The following is a 22,529-nucleotide window of genomic DNA, read 5'->3' on the forward strand; positions in this document are numbered from 1 at the left end:
TCCAGGAGATTTGGCCTCTGGAGTGATGGAACAGGCTCAGTAGGCAGAGTCCTGGATGTCATCGTAGTCGCTGCCCTCGGAAAAGTCGGGATCCTCCCCGCGTTCCCCCGAGGGACAGGATGGATCTGACCAGCCTGCAGAGACAGAGCCCATCAGGAGGATTTGGGAATTCCTGGAACTCCCTGTGCCCCACGTCCAGCACAGGATCCTCACCTGGATGTGAGGAGGGGTCTCCGGGGGGCTCTGTCTCCTGCACGTTCTCGTACCACTCCCCCGAGGAGGTGCTGGAGCTGCCGTCGGGATCGGGATCTGCCGGAGCTGCAGGTACCCGGGGCTGGGAGGGCACCGGGGCGGGCGCTGCCGGGGGAACTGGGGGAGCTGGGAGGAGCAGAGTCACTGGCTGACACTTTCCAGCCCTGCTCCCACTCCATGGGGTCCCCCCATTTCCACCCTGAGGTTGAACCCATCCATCTTCCCATTCTTGGGGTCCCTCTATCCCTGCTCCCATCCCTGCTCCTCTACTTGGGGTCCCTGAACCCCCATCCCTGTGGTCTCTGCATCCCTTTTTCCCATCCCTGGAGTCTCCCCATCCCTGCTCCCATCCCTCCTGCCCCCACATTTCCCACCTGTGCCGCAGCCATGGCCGGTGGCTGCCGGGTGCCACTGGGTGCCATGGGCAGGAGGGTGAATGCTGCCATTCCAATAGGGCTCCGTGGATGAGGATGAGGATGAGCTGGAGGAGCTGCGGAGTGGGGGGCCTGGCCTGGCTGACTCTGTTAGGACAAGGACATCAAATGTGGGAATAAAGATATTGGAAGAGGGGGTGGCCACCATTCTATCCATGGGATAGACCCCGCCTTGTGTCATACCATCCTCAGGCAATGGCTCCATCCTCTCCTGGCTGGGTCTCAGAGGCAGAAGATCCTCCCTGGGATGCCGGCGCAAGGAGTCTGTGGGAAGGGGAGAGGGGTGGGAACATCCTGGGTGACAGGGATCCCGGGACAGGGCATCAGGGATCCCAGAGGAAGTGGGATGCTCACTGTAGAAGGTGGACAGGGCGACAGGAGGCTTGCTGCTGAACTCATAATATTCCGAGTCAGAATCAGAATCCTTGGAAATGGCTGTGACCAGACAGTCTGGGGGGTGACAAGGGGATGTGGCATCTGTCACCAGCTGGCACCTCTGGCCCCACAGCCCCTGGGGGGACCTGCCAGACCCACCTGATCCTTTGGGAAGGCTGGTGGGAGTCTTCCTGTAGTCGTTGGGGATCCCGGAGGGAGCGCTGGGGCTCTGGGAGCTGTGGGTCACCAGGACTGGCATGGGTACTCCCAAGGAGGACGTGGCTGTGGGGACAAGGGGATGCACCCACTCCGTGGCTGAGCTGAGCCCAAAAAGTGGGGATCGTGTCCCAGTTCCATGTCCGGATCCAGAATTCCTTACCGCTCCTCTTCCTCAGCCTCAGCAGGGCAGCGGAAAAGGCCAGCACGGAGAGCAGGAGCAGCGCGGCCAGCACCAGGCACAGGACAAAGAGGGGACTGTCCACTGGCGGTGTCCCCAAGGTCGGGGTCCCCTCCTCGGCTGGGGCAGAGAACAGACACAGCTCATCCCACATGAATCTTTCCTCCTGGGAATTTTACCCTTATCCCAGGGAACGGCCGAGGGCTCGGACACTCACCGTGCAGGACAGTGACATTCCTGGGCGGCACCTCAGTCGCCGTGGGCGTTGGCGTCTCCAAACCCTGGGAGCCTGGAAAGGGCGGGAACAGAAATCGGATGCTTGAGAGAGAGCAGCACCCAGGCCGTGCCTCAAATCCCATCAGGAAGGAAGCGGTACCATTGCAGATGACCCCGGCAGCCCCGGATTGGTAACAGGGAGCGGATTTATTGAAGATCCAGAGGCACTGTGCCAGCGAGGGCTGCAGGCTCCCGCACAGGTACGTCATCTTCCCGGGAAGCGTGTGTCTGAAGGAGGGCCGCTGGAGCATATCCCCGCATCCCAGCGTCCGGCACAGCACCGTGGCCTCCGTCTCGTACCAGGTGCTGTTACACACCGTGCTCCAAGTGCCGCGGAAAAACACCTCCACCCTGCCGGCACAGCCGTCCCGGCCTCCGGAGAGCCGCCACTCCTGGTGCTCTGCGGGAAGAGCACAGCGATGAGGACGCGCCATCCACATCCCCTGCTCTGGAATGTTCCAAACCCACCTGAGCAAACCACGCCGGCGTCCTCCTTGTGGCTGCAGTCGTGCTCCAGCGCGGCCCGACATTCCCGGAGGTCCCGCTCGTGTCCCTCGCATCCCACCTCATCCCGGAGGATGGGGCCGAGCCCGCGGCCGAAGGCGGCGTTGCCGTGGGCTCTCACGGCGTGGCCGCACTGCAGCTGGCGGCACACGACGTCGGCGTCGGGAATGTCCCAGCCATCGTCACACACCGTCCCCCACGTCCCCTCCTGCTCCAGCTCCACCCGGCCCTCGCAGCGGCTCCGGCCGCCCACCAGCCGGAGCGCTCTGGGACCTGGGGGATGCACCGGGAAGGGTGAACTGGCGTTGTCCCAGAATCCCAAAAAGTGGGTGTAAGGATGTCCCTCACCCTGCCACACTCACCCGGTGTCACTGAGGTGTTCCCAGTCGGAGTATTGGGAGGTTCTGTCGTTTCTGTGGGGACTGTGGGGAGAAAGGACAGAGGGAAGAGGAGCTGAGCCCCCAGGATTCCCAGTTTGGAGGGGTGCATCCCAAACCCACCAAAATGTGGCCAAGAGGATTCTCTCAGCTGCGAGCGGCACAGTGGGAATCCCCCCAGGCTCTGGCAAAGTGATCACAGAACCGTTGCATCCCAAAAAATCAATCCCTGCGTGCCCCAGGATGTTTCTCAGGGTAAATCCTGGTGTGGGATCTGCTGGGGGAATTTGGCCTTAAATATGGGAATACTGGGACACGACTCAGCGGTGTAAGAGCTGAAATTTTTGATATCATCCTGCATCTGTGTTGTTCCCACCTTCCGGTTCATCCCTGCAGACACAGAGGGGCTGGACCTGGCTGTACCCACCTGCCTACACCCATTCCAGAGCCACAGGTGAGTGGATGATCCAGTTATCCCTACCATTTGACTCTTCCAGGGGGAAGGATTCAGCCCCAGAAGTGAGGCATCCAGGGGGGGCTGCTTGGGTGGGAATCCTGGGAAGAGATGCCAGAGGTGGTGCAATGTGGATTGGAGTTAAAATGTTCAAGGAAAAAGCCAGGGATGAGGGGAGACTGTGGGAATGAGCTGCTCCAGGTGAGGATGGAGGTGTGAGAAGGGCGGAAATGGGGTGATGGGGCCATTTCCTGATCGATTGGAGGCCTCCAAGCAGCTCCTGGCAGACATTTTGGCAGCCAGACAATCCCAAATCCTACCAGGGTGGGGAGGACAGGTAGCATCACATCCCAAAACCATCCAGGGGGTTCATGAAAAACAGGATGGGCTTCAGGCCCTGAGTATCACCCTGTTCCCAAAGGGACTGTAGGTGGGATGGGTCTGAGAGCACCTTTAGGGCTTTGGGTCCTCTTCTAGGGGTTCCCAGGGTGCTTTTGGGGGGATCCAAGGGCACCTTAACCCTTAGGAGAATCCCCAAGCCTTAGGATACCCTTTAAGGTCATCCCTTTTCCTCTGAGTGTGTTGAGGGGCAGCATCCTCCATCACTGACATCCCTGTTGGGAACCCCCCAGAACCCCCAGTGCTCCCCATCCCAGGGAGGTGGCAGGTCCCCCACCCCCAAATCTGTGGCTCCGCCACCCCAAGGTCCCAAGGGAGAGACAGCAAGGGCCAGGATGGGGACAGTGACGTACCTCGTGCAGGTGCCACGGCAGAAAGAGCCACCAAGAGCAGGCAGAGCCCCCCCATCCCATCAGCGGGGCAGCCCCATGGAATTCAGGGGTCTGGGATTCGGGGGGTCCCTCTCTCAGCAGCCTGGGGACGTGGCTTGGCCGTGTCCCCGCGCTCCGGCAGCTCCGGGAGTGTGGCGGAGGGCAGGAAGCCGACTCAGTGCTGTGGGGTGGAGGAGGGTGATGGCGTGGCTCCATCCTGCCCTGGCAGAGAGGAAACAGGGTTTTGGGGACCCCAGAGACCCTCCGGGGCACGGGAGCCTCGTGGATCTGGTGCTCCCACCGCAAGGGACACAGATCTGGTGGAGCCATCATGATCTGCAGCTTGTTTGTGCCTCCGGGTTGTGGATTTGGGGTGGTGGCACGGGGGACTCGGGGCCTCCCGAGATGTGGGACATCTGTGGGGCGACGAAGAGCCAGGAATTCCCCTCTTCTCCCTGGTTTTTGGAGTCAATGCTACCAGCAGCTCCACATCCTGAGCGTCTTCCAGCACGTGCAGGATCACCCCAGGACCCTCCAGGAATATTAGGCGAGGGGTAAGGCTGGAATGTCCATGGGTGGGAGGTGGGGCATCCCAGGAGACATTGATCCCCGCCATGGGAGAGGGCTGGGATCCAGCTGAACACCTGGGGACCCAGGATGCTGGAAGGGGGAACAGGATTCCAGTCATATCCTCTCAGCAGGATTTTGGGAAGTTTGGGGAAGCTGGGAGCAGGGTGATGGGGTGGTGGATCTGCTGTTACCCAGGGTGTCTTGGGATTCCTGGGACTTACTGGGAAGCTGGAAGACTGGGAATCCCCATGGCCACTAATATAGGGAGGTGCTGAGGGGACATTTGGGAATGTCGTGGTCATGCAGTACCAGGCTGATGTTGGGGTTGGAAAGGTGGAGGAGGAAGATGGCAGGAGCGGGAGGAAGGAGATCCCTTATCCCAAGGTGACCCCAGCTGGGCCACGGCCAGGCCCAGCCCCGGATCCAATCCCGTGACCAGCTCCCACGTGGAGCCAAGGTCAAGGGCATGTGCCCATTCCCAGGAGCCTGGCACTGCCATGGGGGCAGGATCACAGGAGATGGCAGAGAGGAGAATCCCAACTGTTTTTTTAAATACTTTATTTTTGTAACAACGTCAGAATTAAAAATTTTCCATAAATACCAGCCCCTGGCAGCCCCTTCCCGGGCGTTCCCGATAAAAAATGTGTACAAAACGGATGCATGGCCGGGGTGAAGGTGGGGGGGATACAGGATCCTCCCCGGGATCAGACCACAGGAATCATCACCACCATCATCATCACCACTATGAACACCATGTCGCAATGAGACCCAAAGCAGTAAGAGCATCCCAAATTCCTCCCCGGTGCTGCTGGGATCCAATCCCCATAAGGATAAGGCTGGCAGACCCCTTCTCACCCTCTGTGGGCACCTCGGGGTGGTCCCAGGAGGCCACCAGTGGTCCCCCGCCCATCCCAGTGGGAAGAGGGGTTAGTGTCCCCCCAGCACAGCACGGGGAGGAGGTCGGGCCCTTACTGGTTTGCCCGGGAATTGCGGGGTCCGGGAGTTGCCCCCTCGGGGTCAGGAGCTGCCGCGGATCCTCTCCATGTAGCTCCGGAGCTCCTCGGGATCCCGCAGCCCCATGTCCTCGCACACCCAGCGGATGTCATCCTCGCTGGCCACCAGGATTGACTGGACGTGGGGGGTGGCCGGGGGGGGCTCCTCGGGGACACGGGGGGGACCAAAGGTGACAAACTCCACCCGCTTCCTGCGGCCGCCCCCTGGAGCCGATCCCTCCTTGCGGGGCGGCGGGGCTCCGGGGGTCGGGGAGCCGGGGGGAGCCCCGTCCTCGCTGGAGCCCAGGGGGCCCCCGCAGCCACAGGGGGGGCCCGGGGATGCCGGGGGTTCCGGCTGCCGGCGATCTGGCTGTGGCCGGTCCAGCTGCTGCCGATCCAGCTGCCGGCTCAGCTCTTCCTGGTCGGTGCCCAGCCAGACCCAGTTGTGGGGTTGTGGGGCCGAGGGGGCCCCGCCCGGCTCGGGCAGCTCCTTCTGCTGGTACCGGAGCACGAAGAAGATGCAGTTGACGAGGAAGATGAAGATGGCGAGGCAGAAGACTCCCAGGAGCACGTACATCCCAATTTCCAGGTCAGTCACCCGCTCCGGAGCCTTCACCATCTCCTCCTCCTCTTCCTCCTCCTCTTCCATGCCGGCATGGTTGCGTCCGTAGCCTTCCTCCTCGTCCTCCTCCGAGGAAGACCCCTGGAGCTTGGTGGCTGCTGGCCCCACGCCCGCGGGGTCCCTCTGTCCCACGGTCACCGCCTCCCCGGACATGGCGCCCTCAGCCCGCGGGAAGGGCCGGGGGCTCCCGGGAGAGGGGACCCCCACCTCCAGCCAGGCGGTGCCGGTGGCCAGGGCGGCCGCACGGTGCCGGCCACGCCGGCACGGATCTGGGGGATGCAGGCTGAGCTGGAGCAGGGCCCCCCGGCCTGGCCCCTCGGCCACCACCCACGGGTGGGCAGCGGGGACCCCAGGGGACCCCCTGACGGTGGCAACAGCGCGGTCGAGGGACGTCACAGTCAAGGCCACGTCGTGCCACCCGTAGAGCTCCAGCGGGGCCAGCGTGTGGTCGGAGAAGGACAGCCAGATGGACAGGGTCGCTTCCTGGTGGGATGACAGGCGGGATGGCAGAGGTTTGGGGTACACCGGGGAGACTGGGGTCACCCCCCAACCGTCTCACCTGCTTGAGGGCCCGTAGCGTGGGTGTCCCCAGGGCAGTGGCAGTGACCACGCCAGGATGATCCGGCTGCGTCCGCAGGGATAAGGAGAGCCCGGCCACCACCTGGGCGTGGAGCTCTGTCACCGTCACCTTCTCCTCAGAAACCACCAGCGTCTGCTCCCCCAGGATGGAGTCGGAGAGCGGGGAGCGCACCTGGAAGCAGCTTGTGAGTCCCCCAACATCCCTCACAGCCACTATTCCCTTTCTGTGCCAGCCCCTCCAGCCCCTCCGTTCCCTCCCTCCCTGTATTCTGCCCGGCTGCCACTGGGATAATTTCCAGCCCCCCAGCTCCATCCCGGCAACCTTCCCACACCCCCAAATCTTCCCAGGATCCCCCAAATTCTCCACAAACAACCTCGTTTACCTCCACAGAGGTGACTCCAGGCTCCCTGCCCACAACCACGGCCCCCGCTTCCAGTGAGGCCACACGGGGATCCTGGACACGAGTCCGGGCAGCCACCAGGTGGGTGACATCCAGGAGCCACTCAGGGCCGGGCAGGTAGGACAGGTGACGGCCACCATCCAGGGGGTGGGCCACAAAGTGTGCTAGGACACGGAGCCCCGTGCGCTGGAACTGGGCCCGGCAGCCCCGCGCCCGCCGCTCCGGCTCCTCTGCGGCATCCTCGGACTCCACCACGGCACTGGGGACAGGGGACAGGGACAGGGTGACAACAGTCCCAGGATGGGGTGACAAGGGATTCCCCAGGGGCACAGGAACAGGGATTGAAGGACAGGGTGACAGGGATTCCACGATAGGATGACGAAAATCCCAAGACACAGGAGTGTGTTGGGGGCTCACTGATGCATCCCCACACGTCATGTCCCGGCCCCATTCCCGTCTCCCCCTTTTCCCACCATCCCGTTCTGTAGGCCTCACCTGTCAGGCCCCCCAGGCAGTCTCCAGCCACGGAGCTGCTCCAGGACGGGATCTCCCAGCTGGACACGGAGTGGGAGCAGTGGAGCCCAGACGGAGAAGCTCAGCTCCGCTCGCAGCCGGCGCACCCAGAAATCCACGCGGGCCCCCCGCGCCCCTCGGCTCTCCTTGCCCCCCACGAACACCAGGTCGCAGGAATCCGACACCTGCAAGGGCACATGGAATTCCATGGGAATGTCCCAGGGTGAGGCGGGATAACGAGGGGATAGCAGGACTCACCTGCAGCACCTGCTTGTCAGCGGATTCGCATCCCACGGGATCCGTGAGCTCAGACACTCCACCCCCTGCTTCCACAGCCACCAGTTTGACCGGGATAGCGCGGGGGATCCCGGTCAGCGGTGCCGTGTTTAGGATCTCCAGCTCCTGGAAGCACAGCAGGATGAGGGGGTGCTTCCCATGGAATAGAGGGCTGGAATGGGAGGGGAACACCCACCTGCACCAGCGGGACAAGGGCGCGGACGTCCCGCTCTGACACCTGGATTTCCCAGACCAGTTTGTCCTTCTGCGCCTCGGGATCCTGGCCGGGATACTCCACCTGCCACGTGAGGGGCCGCGCCGGCGCCAGCCCCCCCGTCCCGTTTTCCACAGCCACATCCAGGTGCAGGAACTCAGCCGGCTCGGACACCCTGCGGCACCGCACGGGGATCAGGGTGGAACAACCTGTAATTCCCACTGGGATGGGGGTATTGGGATGCTCCCTACCTGGAGCTGTCTGGGATGGCAGGGATGTCCCCGAGCCGCCGGCACGTCACCACGGCCGTGGAGTGCTTGGGACCGCGGGAACGCTCCAGGTGAACGCTCCAGGTGCTGGGAATTGTGGGACGGGCGGAGACCACCTGCAGGCCCTTCTTGGCCTTGACCCTGTGCGGGCACACGGTGTCACACAGTGTCAGATGGTGTCACACAGTGCCCCAAAATGTCACACAGCGTCTCACAGTGTTAAACAGTGTCACACAATGTGAGACGGTGTCAGACGGTGTCCCACAGGGTCACTCACAATCACAAGGTGTCACTCGCTGTCACACAGGGTCACTCACAGTCACACAGTGCCACTCACTGTCACACAGTGTCACACTGTATCAGATCCTGTCAGCTGGTATCACATGGTGCCACACAGTGTCACAGTCACACTGTCACACAATGTCACTCAGTGCACATGGTATCAAATGTTCACATACTGCCACAAATTGCCACACAATGTCACAGACTGTCACACAGTGTCATGACTGTCACAGTGTGTCACTCACAGTCACGCACTTCCACACACTGTCACACACTCACATAGCGTCACACAGTGTCCCACAGTGTCCCGGTGTCCCCATTGTCCCCGCTCTCACCTCAGGGTCAGGCTGTCGGCGGTGAAGTTGTGGCGCAAGGCGATGGTGGCCGTGAAGCGCTGCCCGGGCCGCAGGGGGACATTGGGGACACGCAGCAGCACCTTCTCGTCCAGCCGCACCTCCTGCCGCCGCTCCGGCTCTCCTGCCCGCAGCTCCAGCATTCCCAGGAATCTCAGAGCTTCCTGCTCCTGACCCCCGCACTCCCCCACGCTGTAGCGCAGCTCAGCCAGTTCTGGGTGCTCCAGGGGCTCCAAGGGGTTGGAATCTCGCCGGTGGCTCCAGTGGGAATGGAGGGATCCCAGGGAGAACCAGCGTGGAGGGATCTCCAGCTCCACCACACACACACCCAGTGGGGCCTGCAGGGGAGAGGGGGTCCTGGGATTAGGCTGGGGGGGAGCCGTGGGTCCCCAGGGGCCCCAGGGTGGCACTGACCTGCAGGCGACATGTCCCCCGGGCCACCCGCCCACGGTGGTGAGCGTGGAGGGTGACACAGGGGAGATCCCGAGCTCTGGAGTGATCCCAATTCCTTGAAGAATCCCAGCTTCCAAGCTGGTCCTGCTGCTCATGGTGGTCCCAGTCTTTGAGGTGGTCCCAGTTCTTGGGGTAATCGTGGATCCCAGGGTGGTGCCGGTCTTTGGGGTGATTCCGGGTCTTGGGGTGATCCCGGACTCCATGATGCTCCTGCTGCTCAGGGTGGTCCTGGTCCCTGGGGTGGTCACGATCCCCAGGGTGATCCCGGTTCCGGGGGTGATCCTGGACCCCAGCGTGGTTCTGCTCCCTGGGATGATCCCAGTCCCTGGGGTGACCCTGACCTCCAGGGTGATCCTGGACTTCAGGGTGATCCCAGACCCCAGGATGGTCCCAGTCCTTGGGATGATTCCGAGCCCCGTCATGATCGTGCTTCCCAGGCATCCAGTCAGGCCCGTACAGATGGAAGAGGACACGAGCCACGGGCTCAGCAGGGGACACGGAGCTCTCCAGGGACACGGCACGGATGGCCCAAGCTGCTGAGCCGGGAGGGCTCTCCGTGGACACCTCCTGTAAGGACACCAGGATGGTGGTGGGGGCCGGGACACCCTGGGGTGGCCCAGGGGACACAGGACTCTCGGTTACCTGGCGGATGCTGAACGGGGGGTAGGTGGCCTGGACCAGGGGCTGGGATCCGGCACGAAGCAGCAGGAATGTCTCGGAGCGGGTGTGCAGGGAAGAGTTGGGGGCCACGTCCTGATCCACCCTCTGCAGCCGGTAGGACTCAGGCACCCCAAGGACCTCCAGCTCCGCCGGCAGGAACACAGGATCTGGGGGCTCCCCGTCACCCCTCACTGCAGGGACAAGGATGCGTCACATCCCTCAGGGACACAGTGGGAATGGGGTGCACAGGGGTGGCAAGAGGGGGTCTTTGTGCCCACCTTTGTGGCAGCACACAGGGTGACCCCTTGCCTGGGCCACCACATTCTGAGGTCACCCCTGCTGTGGTTGCCCCATCCCAGGGTTATCCTATTCCAGGGTTATCCCATCCCTGCATCAGGACTGGGGGGGTTGGGGGGGGGGGGGGGGGGGGGGGGGGGGGCACTCGGTTCCCCCAGTCCTGGCTGTTCCCTGTGGGAATGCATTCCCCACTGGGGAGAGGGTTGGAACCATGTCCTGCAGGGTGGGATCCATGCTCATGGTGCCCCCCTCATGGTGCTCAAAGGGATCCCTCATCACCGGGAGCAGATCCCACCTGGATGCCCGGGAAGGGCTTCCTCACGGCCGGGAATTGATCCCACTGAGGGAATCGGGTGTGCGGGGAGAGAGGCCAGGCAGATCCCGGGATCCGAGGAGAAGAGGAGTCCCTCGGGCGGTGGGTTCCCATGGGGACTGGGAGGAGATTCCCCCTTCGAGATCCCAGCGGATCCCACGTTCCCGGGTGACCCCCTCGGGATCCCAGGCGGTGGAGGGGGCACGGATCCCCGCGGAATGGGGGACGCGGATCCCGGGGAAGGAGGAGGAGGAGGAGCGGGTGAGGTCGCCCCGGCTCCCGGGATCCCGGCGGAACGGAGGGACCCCGAACGCGGGGAAAGGGGAGAATCGACCCAGGCTGCTGGTCCACGCGGGAGCGGATCCCGGCAGGACGGCGGGAGGGGTGCGGAGCGGGGTCGGAGTCGGTGCCCGGTGCTGTTCCCGGTGCCAGCTGCCGTTCCCGAAGCCTTTCCCGGTGCCGTTCCCACTTACCCGGAGCGCAGAGCAGGGCGGCGGCCAGCAGCGCCAGCCGGGGCGCCGAGGCCATGGCCGGGGGGGCTCGGTCCGTCCGCCGGTGCCGCCGGTGCCGGTGCCGCCGGTGCTCCCTGTCGCTCCGCCGGTGCCTCCCGTCCCTCCGCCCCCGCGCCGAGACAATGGGGCCGGGGCGGGACCGGCACCGGCGCCGCCTCGTCCCGCCGGGTCCTAAAGCCCGGCCGTGCCCGGTGCTCCGGCTCCCGCTCCACAGCCCGAGCCACATCCCATCCCACCACCCATCCCCAGCCCTGCTCCCTCTCCTGCTCCCCATTCTCATCCTCACCCCATTCCCCTTACCACCCCTGCTCCCCTTTCTGACCTCTCATCCCATTCCCCATTCCCACCGCTGCTCCTCATCCCCATCCCAATCCCTGTTCCTCATCCCATTCCCAGCCCACCCAGCACCGGACACCCCAGGCCACCCAGAGACCCCCCGGAGCAGAACAGGAGAGTGGGAATTCTTCCCCCAGCTGCCATCCATCTTTCCCACCAGAGATACTGGGCACATAGGAAGGACAAGAACATCCATGGCAAGAGGCATGGAGCAAGCGGGAAGCACAGCAGGAACAGCCAGAGGATGGTGGGATCCGGGCATGGATAAACCACCCTCCTTCTCCTCCTCTTCCTCCTCCTCCCTCCCACCTCGAATGGACTGGGGGGGCTGGCTCTGAGCCTGACCCCCTTCCCATGGGAAAGCAGCGGGGCCACGCCGGATAAATCCGTCTTTATTCCAAACCACATTATCAAAACCGTTTAAAAAGCAGCTTAAAACCCAAATCCTGACAGTGAGGGGATCCCAAAACAAGCAGAGCCCCCGGGGTGGGGAATGGGATCCCCTCTGCACCCCAAGCCGGCTGGGCCGGGACAACATCCCAGGCCAGCAGGGAATGTGGGAGCTCTTCTCCCACATTTGTGGAGGCTTTTGGGGTGAAGGCACTTGTAGCATGTGTGGCAAGGCACAGCCCCCGATTTTGGGGTGCTCCCAGAGGTATGGGAGGCTCCCAGGACCCCTGGAAGAACCGGGAAGCAAGGGAGGAGGTGCGGGGGGCTCAGCGGAGCAGGGGGACACATGCTTGGGATGCTTGGGATGATTGAGCCAAGCTTTGGGAAAGCCTTAGCGGGGGCTCAATCCTCCCGGTTCCGGGGTCCCCCAAACTTCTGGCGCCGCCGCAGCTCCTCCACCTTCCACTCCAGGCTCTTGACGGCCGCATCCAGCCGGGCGCTGGGATCCGGGGATGCCACCAGGCTGCTCAGGAAGGTGTAGAGCACCCAGAGGCCCAGCAGCATTCCCGCCTGCACCGTGGGGCTCTCCTGGGAAGCGGCCACGTGCAGGAAGGCTCCGAGGAAAAAGAAAAGCTTCAGCCCACGGAGCAGCGGCAGCAGCAGCCCTCGAAGCCGGGCTAGCACCCAGGATCCCAGCAGGGCGGCCACTGCCCACAGGAGAACCCTCTGCACTTCTCCGGGAGCCAGCGCTGCCGCTCGGACCAGCCGGTGGCCTGGGAATCGGAGCTGGGAGTCAGCGGTGGCACCAGGAATGGGGCTGGAGCCGTCCCAGGGGGTGAGCCCCACTCACCGTTGATGCTGGAAGCGGCCAGGAGATCCCCCAGGATCCCACAGAGCGTGGTCAGGGCTGCTGAGATCCCAGAGGAAATGATCCAGAGGGTGGTGGAGAGGCTCTGCGGGGAAAGATGGGGATAAGGGAGTGGGAAAATGTCCCATGCCCCTGCACAAGGAACTCCAGGGAAGGTTTGGGAATCGGGATCCCACCTCCGCCACCATCCGCAGGGGCTGGTGTCCCACCCAGTTTTCCAGGGTGTCCCAAGTGGATCTTCCCAGCCGGAGCAGCAGGTCATCGGAGGTGGCGGTGGCGTGTCCCCGGAACCCCTCCTGGCCATCCTTGGCTCCGTCCCCCGCTGATCCCATGAGGAATGGGATCCACAGCAGCAGGGCCAGCAGGGCCGGGTGCCCCACAGCACTCCCCATCCTGGAACTTGGGATCTGTGGGGACAGCGATGTGGGGGTGCTGGGAGGGGGAAACCCCGCTGATTTTGGGGTTCACTTGCTGGTTTTGGGGTCCCCCAAGCAGCAGGAGAGGCTGAAGGCCCCACAGCCCGGTTCCATGCCCCCCCCCAGCACAGGCCTGGGTGTCCCGGCTATTTTTGGGATCGACACGAGTCAGCGGGACACAGCCAAGGGCACCGGGCCTGGCTGGGAAGGGGGGGCACCCCTTCCCAAAGCAGGGAGCGGGGCGCTCCAGGGTGGGACACTGCCACCCCCGGGATCCCCCGTGCTCCCCACTTCTCCCCAATCCCCCCGGGATCTCCCCAGTCCCACTGTGCCCCGCCCCGCCCAGTTCCCCCCGGGGCTTCCCTGGGCTCCGCCGCGGGGCACGCCGGGAGCTGTAGTCCCGGGGACGGCCGCCGCGCATGCCGGGAGCGCGGTCACCATGGCAACAGCCGGAGGCGGGCGGCGGCGCGCGGTGCACGCCGGGAAGCGCGGTTCCCGCCGGCGGGGGGAGCGCGGGGGATGCCGGGAGCGCTTCCGGTTCCGGCGGCGGCGGCGCCCGCGTGAGCGCTCGGGAGCGGCGCGGGGGCCGCGCGCGCCAACCGGAACCGGAACCGGGACCCCGGACCGGAAAGGAGAACCGGAAACAGCCTCGGAAGGGCAGCGGGGCCGTAACCGGAGCGCCGCGACCCCCCGGCCTCCGCCATGGCGCTCATCTGCTCCAGTGAGTGCGGAGAGAGCGCGGCCGCGGGAGTGCGGGGGGGGAGCGTTACCGAATGGGGGATCCCGGGCTGCGGGTCGGGGACGGCCGGGGTCACCGGGGGATCACCGGGCAGGGGGTTCCCAAACCCCCGTTCCCGTCCCCGTCCCATCCTGTCCTTCCCTGTCCCCCGCAGTTTCCAACGAGGTCCCGGAGCACCCGTGTGTGTCGCCGGTGTCCAACCACGTGTACGAGCGGCGGCTGATCGAGAAATACATCGCGGAGAACGGCACCGACCCCGTCAACAACCAGCCGCTGTCCGAGGAGCAGCTCATCGACATCAAAGGTGCCGGGACCGGGATGGGAAAGGCTCTCCCGGGAACGGCGGTTCTCCCAGGAAAAGCGGCTCGGGGGTCGGGAATGGCGGTGCCCGAGGTGTTTCGGGGTTTGCTGAGGTGCCAAACTCAGCAGTGGAGGCTGGGAAGGAGAGGGGTAAAGCAGGGATGGTGAAACGGGAAAGGCCGGGGATGGGGGTGTGGCGATCCACGGGGATATCGGGGACACGGATGACGCGTCCATCTTCCTTCCAGTCGCCCACCCGATCCGGCCCAAACCCCCCTCGGCCACCAGCATCCCGGCCATCCTGAAAGCCCTGCAGGACGAGTGGGTGAGTGCCGGGGGGCGCTGCCGGGGCTGGCATCCCGCCGCTCCCGGGCTGACTGGGGCGCTTCCCGGCAGGATGCCGTGATGCTGCACAGCTTCACGCTGCGGCAGCAGCTGCAGACCACGCGCCAGGAGCTGTCCCACGCCCTGTACCAGCACGATGCCGCCTGCAGGGTCATCGCCCGCCTCACCAAGGAGGTCACCGCCGCCAGAGAAGGTGACACGGACGCACGGCGTTCCCGGGAAGGGGCGCTGGGAAGTGCTTTATCCCGGTTTTCCTTCAAACGCGTTGTGTTTCCGCAGCTCTGGCCACGCTGAAGCCTCAGGCCGGGCTCATCGTGCCCCAGGCGGTGCCGTCAGCGCAGCCCAACGTGGCCGTGAGTCCTGCTCCCCATCGCGGACCTTTTCCCGCTCGTTCCCAACCCTTTCCCCACTCTTGGCTCCCAAATTCCCTCTGTCCATGTGCCTTCTCTCTGTGCCACAGGGCGCTGGCGAGGCCATGGATCTGGGAGAGCTGGCGGGAATGACCCCGGAGATCATCCAGAAGGTAGGGGCAGTGTTCCATGTGTTCCCCTTTCCATCTCCCCATCGCAGAATTCCCGCTCTGTGCCCACCCTCCTCTTGTTTTCCAGCTCCAAGACAAGGCGACGGTGCTGACCACGGAGCGTAAGAAGGTGAGTGGCCTTATCCAAGGATTTGGAGGGAGCTGGGATGTGCTGTGCTCCAGCCAAGGCTGATGTTTATCCCTGTTTTTTCCAGAGGGGCAAGACGGTCCCAGAGGAGCTAGTGAAGCCAGAGGAGCTCAGCAAGTACCGGCAGGTGGCCTCACATGTGGTGAGTGCCAGGCTGGGGAAGGACTGGGAAACTCCCACATGGAGCTGGGAATCGCTTTTTGATTCCTTTTGGGAGGGTTTTGCTCCTTGTGGCATTAACTTGGGGTTCTCCTCCCTCACACAGGGGCTGCACAGCGCCAGCATCCCAGGAATTCTTGCCTTGGATCTGTGTCCTTCCGACACCAACAAGATCCTCACTGGTAAGGGAGCTTTCCTGGGGATTTCCCACCTGGGAGTGGATCTCTGTGTTTTTGGGAATTTGAAGAAGGGACATAAGGCAGGTGCATTTGGAGTTGGTTGGCCCCACACTCCCATCCCAGCGCTTCCCGCTCGGTTTTCCAGGTGGAGCCGACAAAAACGTCATCGTGTTCGACAAGAGCTCGGAGCAGATCCTGGCCACGCTCAAGGGCCACACCAAGAAAGTCACCAGCGTCGTCTTCCACCCGTCCCAGGTGCGCCTGCCTCTTTCCTCGCTTCCAGCATGCCTCAAGTGTGGATATCAGGATCCTCCTCTGGTGGAGTCTCCTGCTGGGAGCTCTCGGAGAGGTGAGTTCTTCCCGTGTGAACCTTCTGGTGTTGTCCTTCCATAGGACTTGGTCTTCTCGGCCTCTCCCGACGCCACGATCCGGATCTGGTCCGTTCCCAACGCCTCCTGTGTCCAGGTGGTCCGTGCCCACGAGGGCTCCGTGACCGGGCTCAGCCTCCACGCCACGGGTGATTACCTGCTCAGCTCCTCGGATGACCAGGTGAATCCCTCCCCATCCCACAGCTCCCGCCTTTGCTTCCCACCCCTCCCGTTCCAACGCTCTTCCTCTCTCCCAGTACTGGGCTTTCTCGGATATCCAGACGGGCCGTGTCCTCACCAAGGTGACGGATGAGAGCTCTGGATGTGGTAAGCTTTGAAGTTGATTTTCCCCACTCTGGGTGTCCCTTGGCTCCTGGAGTTCATGGGAACTCCTTTGGAGTGATCTTGGTAGCCTTGCCAACCTTCCTGAGTCTTCCCAACCCTTCCAATCTCATCAACCTTCTTAAGTGTTCCCAGCTTTCAAAATATTCCCAACTCCGTGTGTCTTCCCAACCCTCTGAGTCTCGCCAACCTTCTTGAGTCTTCCCAATCTTCCCAACCCTCTTGAGAGTCTTCCCAGCCCTCTTGGGAGTCTTTCCAAGTGTCTGATTCTCCTGCTGTCTCCACAGCTCTCACCTGTGCCCAGTTCCACCCGGATGGGCTCATTTTTGGGACAGGAACAATGGATTCCCAAATCAAGATCTGGGATCTGAAGGTAAGGGCTGATGGGAATGTGTGGGAACAGGGATTTGGGGGTGTTCTGAGCTTAGTTTGGGGATCAGTCCAAGGAGCAGGACTTTGAGGAATGTTATTGGAGGTTTCTCCAAAAATCCCAAGATCCCAGCTGCAGAGCAGCCGCTGGTGACACCGTGAGTGTTGGGAACGATGCCGCATGCCAGCGCTGTGATTCCCTCTGACCGCCTTGTCCCCAGGAACGCACCAACGTGGCCAACTTCCCGGGACACTCCGGCCCCATCACCAGCATCGCCTTTTCCGAGAACGGATACTACCTGGCCACGGCAGCCGACGACTCCTCGGTCAAGCTCTGGGATTTGAGGAAGCTCAAGAACTTCAAGACGTTGCAGCTGGATAACAACTTCGAGGTGTGTGGTGTCCCTTTTCCCCCACGGCCTCTCTGCTCCAGGGGTTGTGGCATCCCAGGAAAGCCATTTGGAGCTTTTTCAACACCTTGTTGTGATTCTTCTCCACAGGTGAAATCCCTGATTTTCGACCAGAGCGGGACCTACCTGGCGCTGGGCGGGACCGATGTCCAGATCTACATCTGCAAGCAGTGGACGGAGATCCTCCACTTCACAGGTGAGGGATTCTGGGAATCACGGAAGTGGCTGGGGCGGGAATGGGACAAATCCAGTCGGAATTGTGACCATGGATTGTTTTCTGTCCCCAGAGCACAGTGGTCTGACCACAGGAGTGGCCTTTGGCCACCATGCCAAGTTCATCGCTTCCACAGGCATGGATCGGAGCCTCAAGTTCTACAGCCTGTAGCCCTGGAAGTGGGGCTGGGATTTTTTGGGATTCAGGGTGGGAGGTGGGTGGGAATATCCAGGTGGGATTATCAAGCTCCCCTGTTGTAGCTGTTGGTGTAAGGGAAGTCAGACATTGCCTTCCCCGTGCTCCATGAATTTACTGTTTAGTTTTTTTCCCAATGCTGTGTGTTTTCCGCCTTTAGATTGTTTTGTGTAACTGGTTTGACAAAAAACCCTAATCCCGTTGCTGGTGGAAGTTTGAGGTCGGGATGTGTGTGGAAGGAGGGAGGGAAGAGAGGACTGTGCAGTTTTGTAAGCAGTTACTTAGTTTCAGTATGGAAATAAAGAATTATTCCCTGTCATCCCAGCTGGAAAAGGCTCCTGTGAAGGGTGGTGGTGTAGCAGGGTGGGATTTGGGGGTCTGTGGCTGCTGCCAGCTTGGGAATGGGGATGAAGGATCCTCTTTCCTCCCCTCTCAAGGACAAACCACCCTTAGAGCCATGTTTTGCACTGGTTTTATTTATCCAGCCTTCCCAGAGACATCCATCAGCATCCAGGTAGAGGCTGTGAGGAGGAAGAGGGGGAGTAGATAACTTAGAGGGATGAAGGGGTGTTTGGGATGAAGGGATTTTTGGGGAGCAGAAGGCACTCACTCCTCAGCCTCTCTGCTGACTTCCCCCTCTCTTGGGAACCTCAGGAAACACAAGGCATCCCTGGGATGTGACTGTCCCCATGCTGTCACCTGTCCTCCTGTTCCCTGGAGACCTCCGTGCTCCTGTGGGGAACAGCAGGTTGGCTTGGGAAGAGGGGAACATGTAGAGGTCTTCCCAAAAGCCTGGAGGCTCCCAGACTCACGTGAGGGCACTCCCAGCTGGCAGGAGGGCCGGCAGGGCTCCGGCTGGGCCAGGTGGCACACGGAGGCACTGCAGGAGATGTACACCTGGGAGCCACAGGAATGCCAGTGTCACCTGGGCATCCCCAAAAAGAGTCCCCAAGCCTGAAGAGACCCCCAAAAGGCGTCCCCAAGCCATGAGGAACCCCCCAAAAGCAGCATGAGCTTCCCAACAGGAAGAGACTGTGGGCAGCTGGAAGCAGGGTCAGTGCTGGGGTGGGTTTGGGGATGTTGGGATGAGAGATTCCCAACACTGAGGCATTCCCAACACGGATTCAAGGGAATCCCCCTCACCTCCCCCTCCAGCACAGCCATTCCAGGGGGCTCCACAAAGGCGAAGGTGGAGATGACAAAGCGCTGGTAGTGGCTCGGGAAGGGCAGCTCCGGAGAGGCTGGACCCATCGGAATCAGCCGTGTCCTGTAGTTGTCCCCTTGGAAGGGACACCTGGGTGGGAAGCAAGGACACTGTGTCAGCACAGTGACCCCCTCACTTCCATCTTCCCATCCTTTTCCACTCACCCTTCCACCAGGATGGGCCACTGGGGCTGGGATGTGGCGTGGGAGCCAGGGGAGGCCCAGCAGTGGTGCAGCACCAGCACCAAATTGGGATCCGTCTTCTGGAGCAGCCGGACTTCCACGTAAATGGGGTCCCGGAGCACCCTCACCAGGGGGAAGTCACCCACAGCGTGGTAGGAGCTGTAGGATTCATCTGTGGGAATGTTGGGAGGGTTTGAGTGGGATGGGGAGCGGAATGGGGAGCGGGATAGGGAGCACTCACCGGTGGCAATCCGCAGCTGGAGCCCCAGCGGGCCCAGCATGGCCAGGGGGGCGGCTGTGGGGGGCACGGCCACCTCCACTCCCAAGGGAAGGAGGTCGCTGGAGTTGTAGATGCACCGAGCTCGGAGACTGGGGAAAAGAGGAAGAGAAAGGTGGGAGACTCCCAAATCCTCTATCAGCCCCCTCAGCCCAAGTTGTGGGGACACCACCAGGGACAGGGCAGCGGTGAGGGTTGGTTTGATCCAAGGGGGAATCCAGGCTCTCTGCCTCGATTTTTCCACCCTCTTCCCTTACATGTAGACGCTGTCCCGAGTGATGGAGCCACGGGGGGATCCCCGGACATCGATGGTGGAGATCAGCTGGTTCTCATAGATCAGCATGTCCTCGATCGCCTGTGTAGGGAACACTGGAATGGGAAACATCCTGGGGGGTGCACGGATCAGGACTTGAGGCAGGAGGCAGCACATGGGTGAGTTCTTTATCCTGAAGTTTTGGAGGGACTGGGAGCATCCTTGGGGGCACTTCTCTCCTGAAGTGACCCCACCATACCCACCTGGGGGCTCTGTGGGGTTTTCCTGCCCTACCTGGACCGTGGTGCCGCAGTGGGTGACCGGGAAGCGGAACATGACGAAGGCCTCGGACACGCGGCGGGGCTCACATCCCGCCTGGCTGCTGGCCAGCCGCACGCTGTCCAGGTTGTACGGCAGGGCCACCATTCCCCGCGGGACCACCAGGACAAAGTGTCCCTCCAGCAGGCACTGCACGGTGGCTGCGATACCACGGAGAGGCTCCGTCACTCTGAACACCCTCTCCTGGCCCTGGGGAGGGATTTTGGGACGTGCCTCCGGGTGGCCTACCGGTATTCCCGTAATAGCAGGGTGTGGTACGGTCCATGTCGTCGTAGCAGCATCCCGCCTGCACGCACGCATCCCGCCCTTGTGGAGCCACGCACGGCATCCGGCCCACCGGCACCTGGCACTGCTCCCGTGTCAGCTGCATTCCTGGGGGGAAGCAGCAATGTGGGTTGAGCACCTTGAGGCTTTTCCCTTTGTCCCAGCATCCCATCTTCCCGCCTTACCTGCCCCTGGCGAGGGGTAGAAGAGCGCTGTGGACTCCAGCAGGTCGGGCTGGGAGTGAATCCCAGGATGCAGCAATCCAGGCTGGGGCCGCAGCCCAGGGCGTCCCAGGCCTGGCTGGGGCTCAGCCTGGAGCCCAGGGCTGATGAAACCTGGCCAGGATGAGAGTCCTGGGTGCACCAAAGCTGGGCTGGGATGGCCAGGATGGAGCAGCCCAGTGTGGCCCGGGAGCCCAGTGTGGGAGTTGGAGTGATGACTGGGATGAGATACTCCCGGCTGGTTTAGGGGCTGAGCTCCCGGGCGCAGGAATCCTGCTGGAGTCTGGGCACCAGTGGAAGTCAAGCCAGGCTGGTTGTGGGATACAAACCCTGGGCGAATCCCTGGCTGATTTTGACCCCCATGATGCATCATTCCAGGCTGGTTTTGGGATACAGCCCCTGGGCGAATCCCTGGTTGGTTTTGACCCACGGAATGCATCATCCCTGGCTGGTTGTGGGATACAGACCCTGGTTGGTTTTGACCCCTATGATGCATCATTCCAGGCTGGTTTTGGGATACAGACCCTGGACGCAGGTGCCCCGGCTGGGTCTGACCCCCGTGATGCGCCAGACTGGGATGGTTTTGGGACACAAGCACTGGGCGAAGCATCCCTGGCTGGCTCTGTCCCCCAGACTGGGGGGGCTGCACTGCTGGGCGGAAGAAGCTTCCCTGGATTTGGGTGACAGGATGAGCCCCACCAGGCTGGGGCAGAAGCCCCGAGTGGGCTGGATTGGAATGGTGCTGGATCCCAGGAAGCACTGAGCTGGGCTGGTAGTGTCCCACGGTGTGAACCTGCTCCAGGTGATCTTGGGATGTGAAGTGGGATCCCGTAAGGGTTAGGGAGGACTCGGAGACCTGGTGCAGGCCGGTGTGGGAGATCAGGACTCCGCTGTCCCGGGTCTTCTCCCGGGTTCCATCTGGGAGCATCTCAGAGCCACCTGGCTTGGGGCAGGTCATGTTGACCTCGTAGGAGGTGACGGGGATCCCGCTGGACAGCAGCTCCTCCAGCTGCACCCGCAGGACGTAGCGGTTCTCCTGAGGGGGGACACGAGGGACAGTCACCCCCATCCTGCTGGAAGGGACCGCGGAGGGGACAGGAGCGTCACCTTGAACAGGACGTGGCAACCCTTGTAGCCAGAGGAGAAGATGACAGAGCCGTCCTCCCTGGAATTCAGCCAGTGGAGGCAGATGGAGCAGTTGGCCACGTCAAAGCGGGAGCCAAACTCATCTGGGGGGACACCATGGACACGGGGAAGTGACACATCCTGGGGCATGGAAACCACCCCGGCCAGCAGCAACAGCTCATCCAAGCCAATGGGCTCATCCCACTGGCATACCATCACCATGGAACACTCCAGGACTGAGGGGAATCCCAGAGAAATCCAGCACCCCAAGGAGATCCAGGATGTCCCCCCACTCACCCAGAACTTTGAAGCGGACGGTGCGGCCATGGGACGGGAAGACCAGGAGCTGCATTCCCAACTCCCCACAGTCGTGGCGGTACTGCAGGAGTGCCACGGTGGCTCTGGGCCACGGCGACAGGAGGAAGAGGAGCAGGAGGAAGGAGCAGCTCCGTCCCATGGCGGTGACACAGATGGAGCACGGGGCTCCGCGGTGTGGATTTATATCCAGATGGCTGGGATGCGGGGGGGGATCAGGATCAGCTGATCCCGTGGGATGAGCTCTGCCCAGGGCTCCTCGCTCCTGTGCTGCTGGTGACCTCAGTGCCCCAGCCCTGTGGTCACCTCCTGTGGCTGTGTCACGGTGACCAGGGACAAACCAAGCTTATCCCACACTTGGAGGCTGTCCCAGTGAACAGGGAATGGAACTGGTGCCAGGCGGGATGCCCAGCTGGATCAGCTTATCCAGGGGGAAAGGAGAAGGCTGGTGTGTGCCCACCTCCCCAGAGCTACTGGGGACAGCGGTGACATCTGGACATGCCACTCCCGGAATAGCCACGGGACCAGGGGACACAGTGGCACAGCCCCAGTGGCATCTGAGGGATTGGAAATCAGCCAGTTACCCCAAATCCCTGCTTGCTGTTGTGCCCTGCTGACAGTGCCACCAGGAATCCAAAGTCCTCCATGTGTATTCCCTTTCCCCAAGTCTCCCTTCTGGGATTTATCTTTAGTGCAGATTAAACTCCATCACCCCTCCCCACCCTTCCCAGAGTTACGGTCACGGCCACTCCCTGTCCCATGCCCTGGGTGTGGGAATGGGGTCACGCCAGCTCCCTGCAGCCTCGGGATCCCTGCCGGAGGGCGTGAGGAGCCAGAGGCTGGATGTGATTCCCTCAAAGCTCCTCTGGAAGTGAGGGCAACTGCAGAGAGAGCAGTGTGACCCCA

The 22,529-nt window shown here is 62.5% G+C and overlaps 5 protein-coding genes across 6 annotated transcripts; 1 reads left to right on the top strand and 4 right to left on the bottom strand.

Annotated features, from left to right (window-relative positions):
- On the bottom strand, positions 1 to 3,876 carry CD6 (CD6 molecule). Its single transcript, XM_041412017.1, has 12 exons — positions 3,822 to 3,876; positions 2,601 to 2,651; positions 2,203 to 2,511; positions 1,835 to 2,134; positions 1,676 to 1,747; positions 1,441 to 1,578; positions 1,221 to 1,343; positions 1,041 to 1,136; positions 858 to 950; positions 627 to 773; positions 214 to 369; positions 1 to 134 (listed from the first exon to the last, which is right to left on the bottom strand). Exons 1-12 carry the CDS (start codon positions 3,874 to 3,876, stop codon positions 37 to 39), a joined length of 1,638 nt encoding a protein of 545 aa, XP_041267951.1. The 3' UTR covers positions 1 to 36.
- Positions 3,877 to 4,951: 1,075 nt separating this feature from the next.
- On the bottom strand, positions 4,952 to 11,466 carry TMEM132A (transmembrane protein 132A). The gene is made up of 11 exons (XM_041412541.1): positions 11,107 to 11,466; positions 10,006 to 10,214; positions 9,325 to 9,930; positions 8,893 to 9,248; positions 8,258 to 8,416; positions 7,989 to 8,181; positions 7,775 to 7,918; positions 7,499 to 7,701; positions 6,986 to 7,262; positions 6,583 to 6,774; positions 4,952 to 6,506 (listed from the first exon to the last, which is right to left on the bottom strand). The coding sequence occupies exons 1-11, from the start codon at positions 11,423 to 11,425 to the stop codon at positions 5,427 to 5,429; spliced, it is 3,738 nt and encodes a 1,245-aa protein (XP_041268475.1). The 5' UTR covers positions 11,426 to 11,466; the 3' UTR covers positions 4,952 to 5,426.
- A 391-nt stretch (positions 11,467 to 11,857) lies between these two features.
- Positions 11,858 to 13,630, bottom strand: TMEM109 (transmembrane protein 109). 2 transcript variants are annotated; one of them, XM_041411982.1, is made up of 4 exons: positions 13,509 to 13,630; positions 12,916 to 13,146; positions 12,722 to 12,824; positions 11,858 to 12,644 (listed from the first exon to the last, which is right to left on the bottom strand). In XM_041411982.1, the coding sequence occupies exons 2-4, from the start codon at positions 13,129 to 13,131 to the stop codon at positions 12,274 to 12,276; spliced, it is 690 nt and encodes a 229-aa protein (XP_041267916.1). In that variant the 5' UTR covers positions 13,132 to 13,146; positions 13,509 to 13,630; the 3' UTR covers positions 11,858 to 12,273. The 2 variants fall into 2 exon arrangements, with proteins under 2 accessions (XP_041267916.1, XP_041267905.1); XM_041411971.1 differs by having other exon boundaries at positions 13,519 to 13,611.
- Positions 13,631 to 13,662: 32 nt separating this feature from the next.
- PRPF19 (pre-mRNA processing factor 19) lies at positions 13,663 to 17,762 on the top strand. The gene is made up of 16 exons (XM_041411956.1): positions 13,663 to 13,876; positions 14,049 to 14,198; positions 14,443 to 14,519; positions 14,591 to 14,732; positions 14,819 to 14,892; positions 15,000 to 15,062; positions 15,148 to 15,189; positions 15,275 to 15,349; positions 15,473 to 15,548; positions 15,691 to 15,800; positions 15,939 to 16,094; positions 16,171 to 16,240; positions 16,543 to 16,628; positions 16,846 to 17,016; positions 17,125 to 17,230; positions 17,322 to 17,762. Exons 1-16 carry the CDS (start codon positions 13,858 to 13,860, stop codon positions 17,417 to 17,419), a joined length of 1,515 nt encoding a protein of 504 aa, XP_041267890.1. The 5' UTR covers positions 13,663 to 13,857; the 3' UTR covers positions 17,420 to 17,762.
- Positions 17,763 to 18,056: 294 nt separating this feature from the next.
- Positions 18,057 to 22,366, bottom strand: ZP1 (zona pellucida glycoprotein 1). Its single transcript, XM_041411801.1, has 11 exons — positions 21,606 to 22,366; positions 21,291 to 21,412; positions 20,148 to 21,219; positions 19,927 to 20,070; positions 19,654 to 19,838; positions 19,364 to 19,461; positions 19,071 to 19,198; positions 18,812 to 19,001; positions 18,587 to 18,737; positions 18,256 to 18,340; positions 18,057 to 18,175 (listed from the first exon to the last, which is right to left on the bottom strand). The coding sequence occupies exons 1-11, from the start codon at positions 21,763 to 21,765 to the stop codon at positions 18,057 to 18,059; spliced, it is 2,454 nt and encodes an 817-aa protein (XP_041267735.1). The 5' UTR covers positions 21,766 to 22,366.
- Positions 22,367 to 22,529: the final 163 nt, after the last annotated feature.

This window comes from Onychostruthus taczanowskii, unplaced genomic scaffold (genome assembly GCF_017590055.1).
Source record: "Onychostruthus taczanowskii isolate IOZ18803 unplaced genomic scaffold, ASM1759005v1 scaffold101, whole genome shotgun sequence".
Lineage (NCBI taxonomy): Eukaryota > Metazoa > Chordata > Aves > Passeriformes > Passeridae > Onychostruthus > Onychostruthus taczanowskii.